Raw genomic sequence first — 21,379 nt, 5'->3', positions numbered from 1 at the left:
TAACTTAGTCAGACACAGCATCCCCCTGTGCCCATGCTCCTGTACCTCTTTCTACAAATCATTTGGGTCCAATGTTTGTAGCAGACTCATAGACGTTACTCACAGTTGTGGTACTGAGTTGTTATATGCCATTGAGTCACCTGCGACTCATAGCAACCCTACATACAATAGTTCTGGATCCTGCTGTATCTAGAGCCAATTTCATTGTCTCTGAGACACCTACCCCTATTACCCCAGTCGCTGATTCAATCCTTCTTATCCAGGGTCTTCCCTTCTTATGCTGTCTTTCCACCCTTTCAAGCATTATCTCCCTCTCAAAGGATTAGTCCCTTCAGGCAACATAACCAGAGAATGTCAGACAGAGCTTCAAAGACCTTGCCTCCAAGGAGTAGCCTGGTTTCACTCTCTCCAGAATGAATCTGTTTGCTCTCTTAGCAGTCCATAGTATATTTAATATATTTAATATTCTTCTCTAGCACCACAACTCAAAGGCATCAATTCTTCTATCATCCTTAGTCACTGGCCAGCTTTCTGATGCATAGCAAGTAATTGCAAAGACTATGGTCTGGGTCAGGCACATCTTGATCTCTAGACTGATGCTGTTGCTCTTCAGTTCTCTGACACTAGATTTTCCCAATGTAATTTGTCCTTTGATATCTTGGTTACTGTTGAGTGTGGAGCCAACTAAGCTAAAGCTGTTAACAATCTAAGAGTGGAGTTTATTGGAGAAGTAAGTTAGAGAGTGGGAAAAGCTAAGAATATCACCTAGTCAAGATTTTAGCCCAATAGTCCCAAGGCAAAATTTCACAATTAATCTAGGGTCCAGTTTCAGTTTAGCAGTCAGCTTTTCCTTCCATCATCTGACAAAGTAACAAAACTTTTAAATGTGGTCTTTATCTCAGGGATACTATGGTGTCACCTTGCCAAAATTTATAGCAATGCCATAGTCTCTCCACCACCATCACCAAGGTCTCTGCACCAGGGTATCCCCACAAGGGTTTCACCCTCACCAGGGTCTTGCTGTAGTCTCCCTCCCTCAAGTCCTGCTAAGTGGGAAACACACACTCTCTCTCTCCAACCCTCCTCACCCCCTTCCTCCACGTCCTCCTCCTCCTCTTCCTCTTTTTTGCTTCTTCTTCTTCTTCTTCTTCTTCTTCTTCTTCTTCTTCTTCTTCTTCTTCTTCTTCTTCTTCTTCTTCTTCTTCTTCTTCTTCTTCTTCTTCTCTTCTTCTCATAGCTATTGATCGTTTGCAAGACCATGTGTCTGTAGTTAGGTAGCAGAAGACCTAAGAGGAATAATGTAATAGCTAATAAATCTAACTTTTATGTTTGATATTTTTGAAATTTTTTATTATTATTATTAATATTAATATTAATGTTTACAGAGACTTTGAATTTCCATTCATTCATTGTTACACTTTTCTCCCTGTTCCCCCCCCCCCAGGACATTCTTCTCTTTGTAAAGTAAAAGAAAAATTTTTTCATTGTTATACAATCCTTCTAGTTATATCCACTGCACTATGCAGCCTTTGTTCTGGACTCCTGTCATGAAAATAAACTAATATTGCAGATGATCTATTTGAGCTTTAGATTAGGGTCCTTACATTGACTCCTGTTTTTCTTTGATGATCTTTCTAGTTTTAGGTTCTATATTCAGATCTTTGATTCATCTTGAGTTAGTTTTTAAATGATGGAGATGTAGATCTTTTAAGTTTTACAATATGGATATCCAGGTTTTCTAGCAGGACTTGTTAATGAGTCTGTCTTTTTCTCCACTTAATAGATCTCAGCTTTTTGTCAAAGATTAGTGGTCCAAAGGTGGATAGGTTTCCTTCTGGGTTCTCATTTCTATTCTGTTGGTCTGTGTGTCTGCTTATGTAAGATATAAGGCTATTTTGACAATTACGGATATGTAGAAAATTTTCATACTTGCAAGTGTAAGGCCTCATATTTTATTTTCATCATCAAACGTTCTTTTCTTTTGTGGGATCTCTTTCTTTTCCATATAAAGTCACTGGTTAGTTTTTTCCTGTCTTAGAAGAATAACACCATTGAAGAAGAGTGATGAGATCTGAAGCAAGATTGCATATTTTTAGACTGATTTTGGTTGTACTAACATTCTATTTTTATAGATTACTTTCCTTTTCTTGAGTAGTGTCTTTTAATTTTCTTTGTATAAGTCTTTTGTTTCTTTGGTTAGATTTCATTCTAAGTATTTTCTCTTTGGGGTGGCAAATTCAAATGACATTGTTGTCCTTATTTCCTTTTCAGTTTTCTTTGTTCCTTCTTATAGAGGATGTGTCTTGCCACTTTGCTAAATCTCTCAATTAATTCCAGTAATTTTGTATGAATATATGTTTGTATGTTGTTGTTTTCATATTCCATTGAGTCAACTGTAATTCATAACAACCCTATAAACAGTGGAATTGAACCCTGCCCTATTTATTCTGTGCCATTCTTACCGTCTCTGACATGTTTTAGAACACTTTACAGTCACCATCTCAATCTATCTTTTTGAAGGTCTTCCTATCTAACACTGACATTTTGCCTTTCCATGTACAATATTCTTCTTCACAGACTGACCCCCTTCTAACAATTTACTCAAAGTATGTGGGATGAAGTTTCACCATCCTTGCTTCCAAGGCACACCGTGATTTTACTTTTTCAAGAAAAAAATCTGTTTGTTCTCTTGGCAGTTTATGAGGGTTTCAGTTTCCTTCTACAACATCATAAGTCAGAGACATTTATTCTTCTGTCATTCTCATTAATTTTCTAACTTTCATATGCATGACAAGGAATTGAGAATTCTATAACTTGGATTGTGCACATCTTAGATGTTAAACTAACACCATTGTTCTTTAGCACCTTGGAGAGGTCCCTGATAACTGATTTTCTTGATGTGACATATATTTTCATTTCTTGACTGCTGTACCAAGGGTATTGATTGTGGATCCAAGTAAGATAAAATCACTTACAACTTCGGTGTTTTCTACGTCTATCATGATGTTGTCTATTTGCCTTATGGTGAGGATTTTTGTCCTTTTGCATGAAGTCCAGATTTTCACATTATTTGGTTAGTATACATATTGAACAGAGGCAGATAAATTATACAACTCTGACAAACAGCCTTCTTTATATTAAACCAAAACTGTGTTCTCTTGATCTGTCCTAACAACAACTTCTTGGTTTAAATATAGGTTTTGTATGGACATGATTAATTTTTCTGGAATTTTCATTCTTTTCAATATTAGATATAGTTTGTCATTATCTACAGAGTCAAATGTCTTTACATAGTCAAGAAAATACAAATAGACATCCATCTCATGTTCTCTGCTTTCTGCAATGATCTATCTGGCATCAGCTAAGATATCCCTGTGCCACCACCTCTTCTAAATCTAGCTTGTATTTCTCGAAAGTATTTGCTAGTTTATTATAATAATCTTGACTAGTCATCAATTTTTAAAAATACTGATATTGAACTTGGGGGAATTACCTTTATAATAGAAAAGATAACAATAGATAATTATAGTATATTAATATTTTCTCTACTTTATTATCTCTTAAAGAGAACTGGGGTAGAGGTAAAGTAATGAATGAAAATAAAAAATTAAAAAGTGAACTGGGAAGGAGGAAGGGAAGAAAAGGGGGTAAAATGTGCAACAGTGAATAAATAAAAAATAACTTCTTTGTAAACTCTCATTAAAATAAAGTAAAAAAAGAAATAAGAATAAATTTGTAGCTTGAAACAGAAATTTAAATAATTAAATATTGTTAACAATTTAGAGACATTCATTTATAATCATAACTTCTTATATATTAAAAATATTTCAAAATCCAATACTAAAAAGTTCTTATGATATAACAAATTTTAAATTAGATAATTTTTGTTACATGTTTTTAGTTTCAAAGAGATTGTATCAAAAATATATTTTAACAAAGTCATAAATGTATACTTCTTGAAGGTGAGATTACATGCTCTTTTACTACTGTCTTTCTTAAAAAGACGTATTTAGTTTTTAAAAAGTGGTGGTAAATAAAAACACAGAAGTGAAACATTTGTTATGATTATAGTTAATATTTGATACATACTTTGAAATATTTTGAAAATAATTAAAGTTTTATTTTATTGAAAATTCATACAATTAATTTGATTATATTTGCTTACAGAAATGTCAATTAAAAAAATGCTGTAATCCTGCAGAATGTACTCTTATTGGATATGCAGAGTGTGGTACAGGAGCGTGTTGTGATAAAAAAACTTGTCAGGTAAGCTTTCAAAATATTACCCCTTTTCTCCATGATTTTTATGTGCTTTTATGAATGTTTTAAAATTTTTATTTTATACTGATTTACATAAAAAGTTCATAAAGTTCATATGCATTGTTTCTTACACAGGACCCTTTCTTTTACCAGTGCCTCTCTCCACCCATCATATTATGCAGCCTTGTGTTTTAAGCCCCCACTCCCTGGACCCGGCACCTTGGATCCTTGTACATGTTCTTCCTTAATGGTTCTGTACAGTATTTGTCTTTATGAGACACTTAGCATAGGTTCTCCAGTGCCTCCAATGTTAGGTAGTAATTAACAAAATCATTGCTCCTGCATGCTGTTGCGTAGTATTCCATTATATGAGTTACATGGAATCTCTGTCTAGCTTTTTAAGAAAATGCCAAACTGACTTCCAGAGTTTTTGCACCATTTAACAATCCCACCAACAATGTATGAGTCCTTATCTCACCTCATTCTCTACAACATTTATTACTTGCTGTCCTGCTAAACTTTGCCACTGTTAGTGGGGTAAGAGATAGAATACAACCCTGACACTTCCTTCCCAATTCCAAACCATGCAGTTCCCCCTGCTCTGTTTTCACAACACCCTCCTAATCTAGGTATAGGTTTCTCATGAGCCCAATCAAGTGCTTTGGGATTCCCATTCTTCTCAATGTCATCCACAACTTGTCATAATCCACACAGTCAAATGCCTTTGTATAGTCAATAAAACACAAGTAGACATTCTTCTGATATTCCTTACTTTCAGCCAGGATCCATCTGACATCAGCAAAGATATCCCTGGTGCCATGGCCTCTTCTAAATCCCATTTGAACTACTGGCAATTCCCTATCTATGTACTGTTCAAGCCATTTTTTAATGATCTTCAGCAGTATTTTGCTTGCATGTTATATCATTGATATTGTTTGATAATTTTCACATTCAGTTGGATCACCCTTCTGGGGAATGGAAACAAATATGGACCTCTTTCAATCTGTTGGCCTGACAGCCATCCTCCAAATTTTCTGGAATAGACTGGTGAGTGAATCCAAGGCTGCATCTGTTAATTAAAGCAAATCAATTGGTATCCCATCGATTCCTGGGGCCTATTTTTTTCCAATGCCTTCAATGCAGCTTCCACACCCCCTTTCACTACCATTGGATCCTGTTCATATGGTACTTCATGAAATTTTTTTCTGGTATAGTGACTTCGTGTATTTCCACAATCTTCTTTTGATACCTCTGGGTCATTCAATATATTACCCATGGCGTCTTTCAACATTGTGACATGAAGCTTAAATTTGTTTTTTCAGTTCTTTCAGCTTGAGAAATGCAGAGTGAGTTATTAATTCCAGCTCTCCACACATTCTATTATAATTATAATTGTCCTCTTGAGCTGCTCTTTGAAATCATCTATTCAGCTCTTTCACTTAAACATGTTTTCCTTTAGATTTGATTTCTTGGCATTCCAGTGCAATCTTTAGAGACCTTTATGATATCCATTTCAATTTTTTCTTTATCCTCTGTTTTCTTAATGACCTTTTTCTTTCTTCATGAATACATCCTTAATATCAACCCACAATCCATGTGCTGAGCAAATTAAACTAGAAGCTGGACTCTGTGAAGAAGAATGTGGCAGCAAGATTTGAGGGAGACTCATCAATAACTTGCATTGTGCAGATGACACAACCTTACTTGCTGAAAGTGAGGAGGACTTGAAGCACTTGTAGAAGATCAAGGAATGCAGCTGGTAGTGTGGACTGTGTCTCAATATCAAGAAAGCAAAGATTCTTACCACTGGACCAATACGCAGTGTCATTCTCACCACTGAGCCAATTGGCAGCATCATGATAGATTGTGATTGTTAACAGCTTTAGTTTGGTTGGCTCCACAATCAACACTCTTGGTACCACCAGCCAGGAAAGTAAAAGACAAATTGCATTGTGAAAGTCTGCTCTCAGAGACCTCTCCAAAGTACTGAAGAGCAATGATGTCAGTCTGGAGAACAAGGTGTGCCTGATTCAGGCCATAGTCTTTACAATTACTTTTTATGCATCAGAAATCTGGACAATGACTAACGATGATAGAAGGAGAATTGATGCCTTTGAGCTGTGTTGCTGAAAAAGTGTATTGAATGCACTGCTAGGAGAACAAACAAGTTCATCCGAGAGAAGGTGAGACCAGGCTGCTTCTTGGAGGCAAGGATTCTGAAAGTTCATCTGATATACTTTGGAGATGTTGCAAGGTGGCCCTAGTCCTTGGAGACCAACGTGCTTGGGAGGGTTGATGGACAGTGCAAAAGAGAAAGACCCTCAATGAGATGGATTGATTCAGTGACTGGGGAAATGGGGGCAGTGTTCTGAGACAATAATATCAGCACAGTATAGAGCAGAGTTTATTGTACATAGGGTCACTATTAGTTGCAGGTAACTCAACAGCATATAACAGCAACAACAAACAATAGCATGATGGATAATGAGGAGATTATAACTGTCATCAGCTTCATCTTGCTTGGATCCATGATTAACACCCTTGGTAAGAGCAGTCAGGAAATAATGAGATTCATTGCACTGGGAAAATCTGCAGTTAGATACATTTCTAAATTATTGAGGAGTCATGATATCAGTTTGAGAACTAAGGTGTGTCTGATTCAGGCCAGAGTCTTCCCAATTACTTGTTATGCATCTGAGAACTGGACAATGATTAAGGATGACAGAAAAAGAATTAATGCCTTTGAGCTGTGTGTTGAAGATGAGCACTGACCATCACATGGAAGGCCAAGAAAATTAACAGCTATGTCTTGGAGAGGGTGCATCTAGAGTGCTCTTTGAAGGCAAGAATGGTGAGGCTTTGCCTTACATACTTTGGACTTATTGCTAGGATGTACTATTCCTTGGAAAGGGACATGGTATTGGAAAGGGTGGATGATTGATGGTGGAGAGGATGACCCTGAACTAGGTGGATTGATACAGTCACTGCTGCAATGGGCTCTTGTGTGTCAGAAATTGTGAGGATGGCTCAGGACAGACTAGGTTTAGATCTTTTGTTCATAGGATTACTACGAGTTGTACTCAACTTGATGGGACCTAATAACAACACAAGAATAAGATGGTATCTCATGGCTTTGATTTGCATTTCTCTTCTTGCCAGTCATTTGGATCATTTCTTCAAGTGTCTTTTGACCATCTAAATGTCCCCCACAAAGTGGGGAAAATTTTTCTTTTTTGTTTAATTGAGACTAAGCAAAACAAACACCATTTCAGCAGTTTTTTTATGTATTGTACAGTGACACTGATTAGATTCTTTTAGTTGTGAGTTTTTATCTTTTCTCTGTTGTTCCTCCTCAATTAACAAACTTACTGTCCTGTAAAGTCTCTATCTATTCTTTTGAGTTACTATTGTTGGCTTATGGAGCTTTGGTAGTGTAGTGCATAGGGAATTGTGGTGCTAACCTAAGGGGAGAACCTCTCTAAAGTTTCAAATCTTCTTACGAAAGATGATCACTCTTCTACCATGTGATTTGTTGTTGTTGTTGTTATGTGCCATTGAGTCCCTTGTGACTCATAGCAACCCTGTGTACAACAGCCCTAAACTCTGCTCTGTCCTGTTCCAATCGCACTGTCTCTGACACACCCATCCTGATTACCCCAGTCACTGAATCAATCCACCTCATAGAGGGCCTTCCCCTCCTGTGCTGTCCCTCCACCCTCCCTAGCATGATGTCCTTCTCCAAGAACAGATCTCTTCTTATAACATGTCCAAAGTATGTTAGATGGAACCTCAGAATCCTTGCCTCCAATGAGCCACCTGGTTTAACCCTTTCCAGGATGAATCTGTTCATTTTCCTAGCAGTCCATGGTACTCTCAATACTCTTCTCCAGCACCACAGCTCGTGATTTATAGCAGCAGAAAATCCACTGGTGGGTGAACTATGAGTTTACTCTGACTCAAGAATAATGAGAATGAGAGTGAGTTGTCAATTTGATCATGTAAATAGTTTCTAAAATTACATAATGTTCTGAGGAATCCCCCACCCCCTTATTAAATTGACTTACTATATGAGTTTAAAACTTCAGGAGACCTTTTCTGCTTTAAACATTAAAAATTATCTCAGTTCAAGTTTCATTAAAGAAACTGAATTTAAAAAGGTACCAGGCATAGATGGAATACCAACTGACATCTTTCAGGTAACAGACAAGGCTGACAAGTCCATACCAGGAAATTTGGAAGACAACTACCTGGTTGACATACTGGGAGAAATCCATACTTGTTCCCATTCTCAAGAAGTGTGACACAACATGATGTGGAAATTATTAAAAAAAAATCCTTAATATCACATACACACAAAATATTATTGAAGGTCATAAAACATGGCTGGAACAGTACATTGATAGGAAACTGCTAGAAATTCAAGCTGGGTGTGATTTATTCTTGCTTGAATCCAAAATCAACACCCTTGGAACCAGCAGTCAAGAGTTTGGGAGACATATTGCTATGGACATGTCAGCTGTCAAGAACCTTTCCTAAATATTGAAGAACTACAATGTCAATTTGAAGACTAAAGTGCCTGACTCAGGCCATGGTCTTTTCAATTACTTGCTATGCATCTGAGAACTGGACAATGAATAAGAATAACAGAAGAAGAATTGATGCCTTTGAGTTGCGATGTTGGAAAAGACTAATACATCCCATGGGATGCCAAAAGACCAAATAATACATCTTGGAAAAGGTGCAATAAGAGTTCTCTTTGGAGGCAAATATGGTGAAGTTTCATCTCTCATACTTTAGATAGTTTTCTGAGAAAGGCTATCCTTTGGAAAGGAATATTATGCTTGGAAATATGGAGGATCAATGGAAGAGAGGCATACCCCTAGGGAAATGGATTGGCAGGCTGACAGCAGCTATCAAGTCATGTGTATCAGAGATTACACGGTATAGGACAGGATTCAGTCGTACTCAATTCAACAGGACCTGACAACAACAAGAAGCATTTCAGGAGCTCATTCATCCCTGGATCAAGAAAGCCTGGAGATCTTTATAATTTGAAATAATGTTATACATTTCTACCTTTCTAGCTCTTCCATAGAATTTTTTATCAGCGAGTTCAATAGTTGTAGCTAGATGCCATTCAATTCTTCTGATCATTTGGCAGATGAGGCACTGCCCAGGGAGTCAATTAGTCACAACTATCTGACCCTATCCTATTTCTGTTCTCTTCCTTCCTCTGTTGCTTCAGGTAAATAGGGACAAATTATGACTTGGATGTTTAAAAAGGAATGTAGGCATTGTGGGGACAGCCATGCCTGACTGCACAAAGGAAACAGTGTCTGTCAGCAACATCTACAATAAAAAATTAATTCCCATAAGATTTTACATGATCTCCACACACCTGTTTCTAATTCCAACACCAGTCTGACTGCTCTACTACTTGATCTGAAATCCTTTGCAATAGCTATACAGACCTCACAGAACTATACTGAAGGTTATAAGGTTTATTGGGAAAGTTAACAGGTTACAATTCAAGTTGAACATTGGTTATAATTTCTCAGAACAGTTTCCCAAGTGTACTTACATGTTCTTCAACCTTTTTCTTGCAGCCTTGTGGTATTAGGTCAATGTTACAAATGTCTCTGAGTCTTTTTAATTGCGACATTACCCTGCCTCTCAACCCCAGTCTTCCTGCAAACTTGGGTAAAGACCTTTGGCTGTGGCTTTGTGGGGCTGCATTCCCAAGTCACCTCCATATCATATCCATTGCAATTGTGGTTCCTCCTATGACTGGTGTAGCAATTCTTGGCTTTGAAGTATTCCTGCTGTGTTCTGTGCTTCCCCTTCCTTGCTGATAGTGAGATTCCCATCTGCTGCTAAATCTGTTAAATTTTAAGCAGAATTTGTGAGATGGCAAAACTAATCAGTGTCATTATGTGTCATTTATCTACCTAACTTGCATATCTTCCCTCTGCCATGCCGTGGCAATAAAAGCTAGTGAGCTAGACAAAACATTTTGTCTACACCACAGATACTCACTAGCCAATTTTAATGTTCCCAGGCACAACCCAGAGAGGAAGGAGGTAGCACAGAAACCAAATAATACAGTTCATTGAAACATCTCATGAAACTAATTTGAAACCTCCAAATCAAGACAACAAATCCCATTAAATGTTTGATTATACATAAACACTCTCAGCAGAGTTTTTCTCCTCCTTCTGTCATTGTTGTAAATATACCTATCACACAAATTTCAGCAATCTAACCTTTTCAGAGGTGTTCTTTTAACTTTTTAACATAAGAGACATAGTTTGGAATACATTGAAAACAGGTAAAAATGTTTCATTATCAGTAATCTCTCTCTTTCTCCATTGTACCCCTGGTAACCACTGATAAACTTGATCCTATACATTTACATTTTCTGTGGGTACTATGTGAATCAGTTTTACTTTTCAATAAATGTCCTTAAAATATTTCCCTTATGTGTTTTTCAAAGGAGAGGAAGACCCTCAACCAGGTGGATTGACACAGTGACTGCTGCTATGGGTTCTTGTGTGTCAGGAAGGGTGAGGATGGCACAGGATAAAATAGAATTCAGATCTTTTGTTCATAGTGCTGCTATGAGTCGTACTCAACTTGATAACACCTAACAACAACAACATTTTGTGGTAACTTGTTTCCCTTTCTAATGGTGTTGCTAGGTACCATTGAGTCCACAATAATTCAAAGAAACTCTACAAAAAACAGATCACAATCTTGCCTATCCTGCCCCATGTTCATAATCTCTGGCATACTCAAGCCCAGTCACTGAGTCAATCCATTTATTCAGGGTCATCCTGCCATCTAATGATTTCTACCTTTATCAACATTATGCTCTTGTCCAAGAAATGACATGTCGATAGTATGAGAAAGTGTCATCATTTTAACGGGCATGCTCAGTGCGTGTTCTCTAAGACAGATTTGTTTGTTCCTTTGCTATCTTTGAGATAATCAGTTCTCTTCTCAAATTCCAAAATTCTTTAGTCTTTCTTATTCATTGCCCAACTTTCAAGAGCTATTGAAAATATCATGATTGTGTGTGGAGCACCTTGGTTTTTAACTGGTATCCTTACTCTTTAGCACTTTGGAGTGGTCCTTAACAGCAGATTTTTCCAATGCAATACATCTTTTAATTTCTTACTGCTGATCCTCGGGATGTTGGTTGTGAATCTAAGTGAAATGAAATTGCCGACAACTTCAATATTTTCTCTGTTTATCAGGACGTTGCCTATTGGTACAGTGCTGAGGAATTTTTGTTTTTTCTTATTGAGATGTAATCCATATTGAAAACCACAGCCTTTGATTTTCTTCAATAAGTACTTCAAGTCTTCTTCACTTTATACAAGCAAGTTTGTGCCAATTACATTGGCACAGGATGGTAATGACTTTTCCTCCAAGCTGGATGCCACATTTTTCTTCATATAGTCTAGTTTCTGAAATTATTTGCTCAGCATACAGATTGTATAGTATGGAGATTGGATACAACACTATTCATGATAATAAACTGTGTAATGTTCCTTTGTTCTGTTTGACAACAGCTTCCTGGCCTTTTAAAAGGTTTCATATAGGCACTACGAGACAAGAAGGGCTTCATCATCAAACAGATGAAGGAGGATGGTGCCTGTCTGTTCCGGGCAGTTGCTGACCAGGTGTATGGAGACCAGGACATGCATGAGGTTGTGCGAAAACATTGCATGGACTATCTGATGAAAAATGCAGACTATTTCTCCAACTATGTCACAGAAGACTTTACCACCTACATCAATCGGAAGAGGTAAAACAACTGTCATGGCAACCACATTGAGATGCAGGCCATGGAAGAGATGTACAACCGTCCGGTGGAGGTGTACCAATATAGCACAGAACCCATCAACACATTCCACGGGATCCATCAAAACGAGGATGAACCCATCCGTGTCAGCTACCATGGGAATATCCACTACAATTCTGTAGTGAATCCCAACAAGGCGACCATTGGCGTAGGGCTGGGCTTGCCATCATTCAAACCAGGGTTTGCAGAGCAGTCCCTGGTGAAGAATGCCAGAAAAACATCAGAGGAGTCATGGATTTAACAGCAGATGCTAGAAGACAAGAAGCGGGCCACAGATTGGGAGGCCACCAATGAAGCCATTGAGGAGCAGGTGGCTCGGGAATCTTACCTGCAGTGGCTTCGAGACCAGGAAAAACAGGCCCGCCGGGTTCGAGGCCCCACCCAGCCCCGGAAAGCCAGTGCCACATGCAGTTCAGCCACAGCAGCAGCCTCTAGTGGCCTGGAGGAGTGGACCAGCTGGTCCCCACGGCAGCGGAGTTCGGCCTCATCTCCTCAACACCCTGAGCTGCATGCTGAGCTGGGCATCAAACCCCCTTCTCCTGGCACTGTCTTAGCTCTTGCCAAACCTCCTTCACCCTGTGCACCAGGTACAAGCAGCCCAGTTCTCAACAGGAGCTGACCGGGCCACCTCCCCACTCGTGTCCCTTTACCCTGCTCTGGAGTGCCGAGCTCTCATTCAACAGATGTCCCCCTCTGCCTTTGGTATGAATGACTGGGATGTTGATGAGATCTTAGCATTGGTGCTGGCAGTGTCCCAACAGGAATACCTAGACAGTATGAAGAAAAACAAAGTGCACAGAGAGCCACCCCCAGATAAGAGTTGATGGAGACCCAGGGACTAAAGACGGTTTGCCACCACTCCTCCCTCTGGTGCCACCCCACTGTCTTTGGCTTTCTTCCCTCTCACCTTGTCCCTTCTTTCTTACAACCCTTCTTGCCCTCTCCCCTCTTCCCTCTGACTGGCCCATCCCTGTGCCCCCTTACTGATAATGCCACATCACCTGTCTCGGCCAGTTGTCATCTCTTGTGTCCCTCTGCACATCATCATCCCTGCATTCCACAGGGAACTTGGGCAAGAGTGCCGAAGGTAGGCGAGAGGCACACAGACAAGCTGCCAGGCAGCCCCAAAAGAGACATTCAGACAGAGGAAAGTCTTCTGCTCCTCATTTCTCACAAGATCAGCAAAATTTGTTGTCATCTCCTGCCCAAATGATTCCAGGGAGTTGGGGGAGAAAAGTGGGAAATTCCCTTCCCATTACCCCAGGAATGTCTGTCTGAGCCTTCAGTTTTGAATTTTTCTTTATTAAAAATGTGCTTTTGTCTTTATCAACCAATCCAAAATGATCGAGACAACAGCATTGGCTCTGTGAAGGTGGCATCTCTCTGTTTCAGGAATAGCAGGTCATGATGTATGGTGAGGGCACAGAAGTATAGTTATTATCTTCTGGCCTCTAGTTCTGTGGAAGTGGATGCGAGTTTGGGTAGGGGAGGTGGGTGACCAAGTGTCAGACTGGCTTTGGACAATGAGACTGATCGCGCTGCATTCCTTTTATTTCCACTACCATCACCAGTCTCTTTGAAATCTTGGGGTGTGAGGGCATCTTTGGGGGATCATGGTCACCACCAAGGATTTGACTGTGGGAAGTGGAGCAACCTCAGCACCTTACAGGTGTTGACAAGATTTGCCATCTGTAATGTCATTGACACAATAAAACCAAACATCAGTTTCCCCTGAAAAAAAAAAAAAGGTTTCATATAAGCACGGTTAAGTGTTCTGGTTGCCATTCTTTTCAATGTTAGCCACACAGTAAAATGCCTTTGCATAATCAATAAAGCTCAAATAAACATTCTTCTGATATCCTCTGCATTCTGCCAAGATCTATCTGACATTAGCAATATTATTTTTGTTTCACTGTCTTTTCTGAATCCAATTTAAATTTCTGGTAGCTCCTGTTGATGTATGATGATTTCAGCCATTTTTAAAATAATTTTAAGCAAAATTTTACTTGCATGTGATGTTCATAATATTGTTTGATAATTTCCAAACTCTGATAGACCCCGTTGTTTATGGGAAGGGTACCAATATGGATCTCTTCCAGTAAGTTGGTCAGGTAAATGTTTTCCAAATTTCCTGACCTTAACTGATGAACATGTCCATGGCTACATCTGTCTCCTGAAACACATCAATTAGTATTTCATTAATTCTTGGGCCTTTTTTTTTTCTTCACTGCCTTCAGTGTAGCTTAAATTTCTTTTTTCTTACCATTGGTTCTTGGAAAGATCTAACTTCCTGAAATTGTTCAAGGCCAATTCTTTTGTTACAATAACTCTGTGTATTGTCTTCTTTTGATATTTTCTATATCATTCAAGATCTTTCCCCATAGAATTAATCCATGTTGCAACCAACTCTAGACTTAAATTTTATCAACACTTCTTTCAGTTTGATAACTGTTGAGCATATCCTTCCTTTATGGATTTCTAGCACATCATAAAGCAATGACTAGAGATTATAGAAGGAAAATTGGTACCTTTGACCTGTGGTGCTGGAGAAGAGTATTGAATATATCCTGGACAGCTAGGAGAACAAACTGGTTTATCCTAGATAGGGTGAAATCAGGCTGCGCTGTACAGGCAAGGATTCTGAAGCTTTGTATGACCTACATTGGACATGTTGCAAGATGGGACCTGTCCTTGGAGAGGCACATCATGCTTGGGAGAGCAGAGGGACAGCTCAAGAGAGGAAGACCCTTGATGAGATGGATTGATTCAGTGACTTGAGGAATAGTGGTAGGTGTGTCAGAGAGAATAATATTGGCACAGGATAGAGCAGGGTTTAGGACTATTATATGTAGGATTGCTATGAGTCGCAGGTAACTCAACGGCACATTATGCTGGCACATTTTGTTACAATACTTTGTTTTATATCTTCTAGAGCTACCTTTTGAAATTTTCTGTTTAGCTTTTTGCATTAGCATTTCCTCCCATCCCCCATTATTTTGCAAGTTTCAGAAACTCTTCTCATATCTATTTTTATCCTTTTTCCTTTCACATTTTTGTAATGAATTTTTGCTTTCTTTGTGAATGAAACTATCATCCCACAAACTCACCTGGTCTTCAATAATTAGTGTTCAATGTGTATTTTCTTGAGATGCTTTTGAAATTCATTTAGGATAGATTAAAGGTCATATTTTAGTCCTTGTGAAGTTGCTTTTATTTTCTTCAGTTTCATATGAAAACTTTCATATGAGTTGTTGGTCTTGCCCTTGGCCTTGTTTTGCCTACTAACTTTTAGCTTCTCCAACATTTCATTCCACTGATGCCATCAATATTATTCCTATATAATTAATCAGGAAAGTCCATGAGTTTAATTAGCATTTGTGAGTTGTTATTGTTGTTGTTGTTGTGTTTTAATTTTTTTTGCAAAGTAATTTCAATCACTAAGTCCTTGACAGCACAACATTCTATCATGCAGTCTCCAGGCTTTTATCTGTCACCAAGACCATATTTTTCATCTGTCATTCCTCCTTGTTTCCTACTTTTCCTCTTCTGTCACCAGCATGTCACTGATAATATAGCTTGTAGTCCAGTTTCCAACTTTATTAATGCAGGATGGAGATATGCAGACAGAGTCCAGTGTTTTCAGGCACATAATCATATAAGTGCATCCTCCTACATGAGTTTTCCACCCAAACAACCAGGGGCTAGTTCCAGCTTTGTACTTGAAATTCAGGACTCTTAAGCTATTAGCTTGATAACTCTTAGGTATTAATTTTAACCTAAGGTGTAAAATGAAGCATGAAATAAAGATGCATTGATAATAATGGGTGACTGGAATGCAAAAGTTGGGAAGAGAGAAGAAGAATCAGTGGTTGGAAAACATGGACTCAGAGACAGGAATGGAGCTGGAGATAGAATGATTGAATTTTGCACAATCAATGACTTACTCATCGCAAAAACATTTTTTAAGACATAAACACACGTTATACACATTGATCTCACCTGATGGTATGCATAGGAATCAGATCGATTACATCTGTAGAAGGAACAGCTGGAGAAGCTCAACATTAGCTGTGAAAACTAGTCCCGGAGTGGATTGTGGAACAGACCACCAACTACTCATATGCAAGTTCAAGCTGAAGCTAAGGAAAATTAAACTGAATCCATGAGAACCAAAATATAACTCTGAGTCTATCCCACCTGAATTTCAGAACCATATCAAGAACAGGTTTGAGGCCTTGAACACGAATGAGTGAAGAACAGATGAGTTGTGGGAGGAGATTTCAAAAGGCAGCGTGGGATGACAAAGTAAAATATTACAATGAAATGTGCAAGGAGTTGGAGTCAGAAAACCGAAAGGATAGAACTCGCTTAGCATTTCTTAAGCTCAAGAAACTGAAGAACAAGTTCAAACCTCGAGTTACTGTAATCAAGGATGCTTTAGGCAGATTACTAAATGATCCAGGAGGTAGCAAAAGAAGATGGAAAGAATATACTGAGTCATTGTATCGAAAGGAATTAGCAGACACAGAGGAATTTAATGAAACAATATACGAGCAAGAGCCCATGATGATGAAGGAAGAAGTTCAAGCTGCTTTGAAAGAAATAGCAATAAATAAGGCCCCAGGAATAGATGGTATACCAATTGACATATTTCAGCTAACATATACTGCCCTGGATGTGCTCACCAAGTTGTGTCAAGAAATCTGGAGAACAACCACTTAGCCAACTGACTGGACGAGATTTATATTTGGTCCCATTCCAAAGAAAGGTGACCCAACAGAGTGTGGAAACTATAGAACAATATCATTGATTTCACATGCAATCAAGATTCTGCTGAAGATAATCCAAAAACAACTGTAACAGCACATCAGCAGAGACCTGCCAGAAGTCCGGGCAGGGTTTAAAAGGGGTTGTGGTACTAGAGATATTGGAGCTAATGTTAGATGGATCTTGGCTGAAAGCAGGGAGTACCAGAGGAATGTTTATCTGTGCTTCATTGATTATGCAAAGGTGTTTGACTGTGTGGACCATAACAAACTGTGGCTGAGTCTGAGAAGAATGGGAATCCCAGAACACTTAATCATGCTAATGCGAAACTTATAGTTGAGCCAAGAGGCAGTTATCAGAACAGAGCTAGCAAACACTGCATGGTTCAAAATTAGGAAGGGCGTATGCCAGGAATATGTCCTTTCTCCATACCTTTTCAACTTGTATGCAGAACAGATCATCCGGGAGGCTGGGCTGTATGAGGAGAAATGTGGCATCAGGATTGGTGGAACATCTGTCAAAAACTGTGTTATGCAGATGACACAACCCTGCTTGCTGAAACTGAGGAGGACCTGGAGCACTTGCTGCTGAGGGTCAGGGACTGCAGCCTTAAATATGATTTGAGGTTCAATGTTAAGAAGACAAAGATTCTCACCACTGGACCAATTGGCAGCATCAGGATGGATGGTGAAGAGATTGAGATTGTTCACAGTTTCAATCAGCTTGGCTCCACAATCCAAACTCTTGGCTCCACCAGCCAGGAAATCAAAAGACGTATTGCGATGGGAAAGTCTGCTGTTAGGGATCTCTCTAAAGTACTGAAGAGCAATGGTGTGTCTCTGGAGACTAAGGCGAGTCTGGTACAGGCCATGGTCTTTGCAATCACTTGTTATGCATCAGAGAGTTGTACAATGACCAGAGAGGACAGAAGAAGAATTGATGCTTTTGAACTTTGGTGGTGGAGAAGAGTGCTGAGAGTGCCATGGACTTCTAAGAAAGCAAACAGATTCATCCTGGGGAGGGTTTTTAAACCAGGCTGCTCCTTGGAGGCAAGGATTCTGAAACTTCGTCTGACATACTTCGGTATTGTTGTAAGGAGAGACCAGTCCTTCGGGAGGGACATTAAGCTTGGAAGGGTGGAGGGCAAGTGCAGGAGGGGAAGGCCCTCTGGGACATGGATTGATTCGGTGACGGGGGCAATCAAGATGAGTGTGTCAGAGACAATGAGATTAACACAGGATAGAGCACAGTTTAGAGCTGTTGTACATAGGGTCACTATGAGTTGCAAGTGACTCCGCGGCGCATAACAACAACAACATGAGGCATCTGATTAAGCTGCTGTCTTGGAGCTCTCTTTTGTTTCCACCTTTGCATTCTAATTAGTGATAAGCAATGCACCTAACTGCATGTTTGATAAATTTCAGTCTTGAATTGGTAAACATTTTCATTTTATTTATCTTTGACATTCATATTTGGTGTGTAAATTTCAATAGTAGTTATATTAACAGTGAATAAGGGTTCCAGTTTCTCCACAACCTCGCCAGCATTTGTTGTTTGCTGTTCTGTTAAATTTTGTGATTCTGACTATGGTGAGATAATATCTCATAGTTGTTTTGATTTGCATCTCTCTTAGTGCTAGGGAATTTGACATTACTTCATGTGCTTGTTAGCCATCTGAATGCCTTCTTTGGCGAAGTGTCTGTTCATATCTTGTGCCCATTTTTCAATTGGATTATTTACCTTTATCTTGTTGTGCTCAAGTATTTTATAAATTCTAGATATAAGTCCCTTATCTGACACGTCATTACCAAATACTTTTTCCAAGTCTGTGACTTCCCTTTCTACCCTGCTGGAGAAAGAAGGTTTTGGATGTACATATGGGTTTGATTCTTAGAAGGTCTCATTCATCTATTTTATCTTTATCTGGTTGTAGATTTTTCAGGATACTTGGAAGACTCTTTATGTTGTGGAGTAGGACTTCTAGAGTTTTCCAAGCTTTTTTCTAATGAAGTTTAAAGTCCTTGGTTTTAGTCCTAGGTCCATGATCCACCAGGAGTTGTTTTTTTGTTTTGTTTTGTTTTTTTATGGAGGTGTAGATCTTCCTTGAGTCTTCTGCAGGTGTTGTTGTTGTTGTTATGTGCCATCGAGTCGCTTGCGACTCATAGCGACCCCATGTACAACAGCCCTAAACTCTGCTCTGTCCTGTGCCAATCGCACTGTCTCTGACACTCCCATCCCAATTATCCCAGTCACTGAATCAATCCACCTCATAGAGCGCCTTCCTCTCCTGCGCTATCCCTCCACCCTCCCAAGCATGATGTCCCTCTCTAAAGACCAGTCTCTCCTCACAACATGTCCAAAGTATGTTAGACAGAGCCTCAGAATCCTTGCCTCCAAGGAGCAACCCGGTTTAACCCTTTCCAGGACAAATCTGTTTGCTTTCCTAGCAGTCCATGGTATTCTCAATACTCTTCTCCAGCACCACAGCTCAAAGGCATCAATTCTCCTTCTATCCTCCTTGGTCATTGTCCAACTCTCTGATGCATAACAAGTGATTGCAAAGACCATGGCCTGTATCAGACGCACCTTAGTCTCCAGAGAGACACCATTGCTCTTCAGTACTTTAGAGAGGTCCCTAACAGCAGACTTTCCCATGGCAATGTGCCTTTTAATTTCCTGGCTGCTGGTGCGCCTCAGTCCATATTGTAGGCTGCAGTCCTTGACACTTTGCAGCAGGTGCTTCAGGTCCTCTTCAGTTTCAGCAACCAGGGTTGTGTCATCCGCATAATGCTGATTGTTGATAAATCGTCCACCAATCTTGACCCCACATTTCTCCTCATAGAGCCCAGCCTTGCCAACACCGTTTGTTAAAAAGGCTGTCGTTTCCCAACTTAACTGATTTCATCTCCTTGTCAAAAATCAGTTGACCATAGGTAGATGGGCTGATTTCTGGGTTCTGAAGTCTATTCCATTGATCTATGTGTCTGTCATTAATGTAACTACTTTTTTTTTTTACTCTTTTAAGTTCTTTATTATTTTTTAAAAAATTTATTAATTCCAATGAAAATTTACAGAGACTTTGGATTTCGATTCATTCATTGTTGCACTTTTCTCCCTACCCTCTTCTCCCCCGCAGTACACTCTTCTCTTTGAAAAGTAAAAGAAAAAATTCTTACTTTTTTTTTTTCATTAATGGTACTGTCATACCAGCACCATGCTGTCTTAACGATCCTTATTCACTGCTGGTGGAAGTGTAAAATGGTGCAACCTCTGTGGAAGACAGTGTGCTGCTTTCTCAAGAAGTTTCAAATAGAGGTACCATTTGACCCAACAATTCCACTACTGAGAATATACCCCAAAGAGACCATAACTGCCACCCAAGCAGATATATGCACACCCATGTTTATAGCAGCTTTGTTCACAATAGCAAGGAGTTGGAAACAACCTAACTGCCCATTAATAAATGAATGGATAGAAAAGCTCTGGTGTATTCACACAATGGAATACTATGCTGCATTGAAAAACAAGGAGCTCATGAAATATTATACAAAATGGATGACTCTGGAGGACATTATGCTAAGTGAAATATCTCGGTCGCAAAATGACAAATACTGCATGATGCCTCTGTTGTAAAACAGGACTGACATAGGGGTTTTGGGGAGACTGAGAAATATGGGATAAATAATGTGTACTTCATTGAAAGAAATGAGGGAGAAAACTGTTTAAAAAGGGATATGCATTTAGGTATTTTTGTCATGACAGGAGTCCGCAGCAAAGGTTGAATAGTTGAGTGGACCTGAGGTGAGGGATTGTAAAACAATAAAAATATTTTTTCTTTTACTTTTCAAAGAGAAGAGTGTACTGGGGGTGGGGGGAGAAGTGGGCAGGGAGAAAATTACAAAGTTGGATGAATGGAAATCCAAAGTCTGTAAATTTTCACTGGAATTATTAATTTAAAAAATTCAAAAAAATAAAGAAATTAAAAGAATTAAAAAAGTAGTTACATTAACATAGCCTCCTTGTAGATATATCGGTATTATCACATACAGTATTATATTGCTGTTGAGTACCATTGACTCGGAACCCTCCCAGAGGGTATTCTGAGAAAGTTATTGCTTGTCAGGAGGTAACAATCCTTCTCCCACAGAGCAACTGGTAAATTTGAACCATATGCCTTCAGGATGTCAGTACAGCTTCTTATAACTAGGCCACTAGAGTTCCCAACAGTATTACAGTTAGGGATTAATGTTTTTCTTGTTATGTGCCATTCCATTGTCTGCAACTCATAGCAACCCCTTGTATAATAGCTCTGGACCCTGCTCTGTCCTGGACCAGTCTCACTGTCTCTGACACATGTACCCCTATTACCCTAGTTACTGTGTTAGTCCATCTAATCTGGGGTCTTTCTCTCCTGCATTGTTCCTTGACCCTTACCCTACTAAGCATGACATCCTTCTCCAAAGAGTGGTCCCTCCTGGCTACATA

The 21,379-nt window shown here is 39.2% G+C and overlaps 1 protein-coding gene and 1 pseudogene across 1 annotated transcript in view; both read left to right on the top strand.

Moving 5' to 3' along the window:
• LOC102846493 (disintegrin and metalloproteinase domain-containing protein 18-like) overlaps positions 1-21,379 on the top strand; it is a 198,917-nt gene that overhangs the window by 102,923 nt on the left and 74,615 nt on the right. The window contains exon 13 of the mRNA XM_006900303.1: positions 4,168-4,266. Coding sequence (XP_006900365.1) covers positions 4,168-4,266 — 99 coding nt within the window. The remainder of the gene's footprint in view (positions 1-4,167; positions 4,267-21,379) is intronic.
• LOC102864964 lies at positions 11,871-12,951 on the top strand (annotated as a pseudogene).

Source organism: Elephantulus edwardii, unplaced genomic scaffold (assembly GCF_000299155.1).
Source record: "Elephantulus edwardii isolate Elephantulus edwardi_28Jun2011 unplaced genomic scaffold, EleEdw1.0 scaffold00279, whole genome shotgun sequence".
In the NCBI taxonomy this organism is placed as follows: domain Eukaryota; kingdom Metazoa; phylum Chordata; class Mammalia; order Macroscelidea; family Macroscelididae; genus Elephantulus; species Elephantulus edwardii.
The sequence above is the reverse complement of the archived record's forward strand: the minus strand, read 5'-3'. Positions and strand labels throughout refer to the sequence as shown.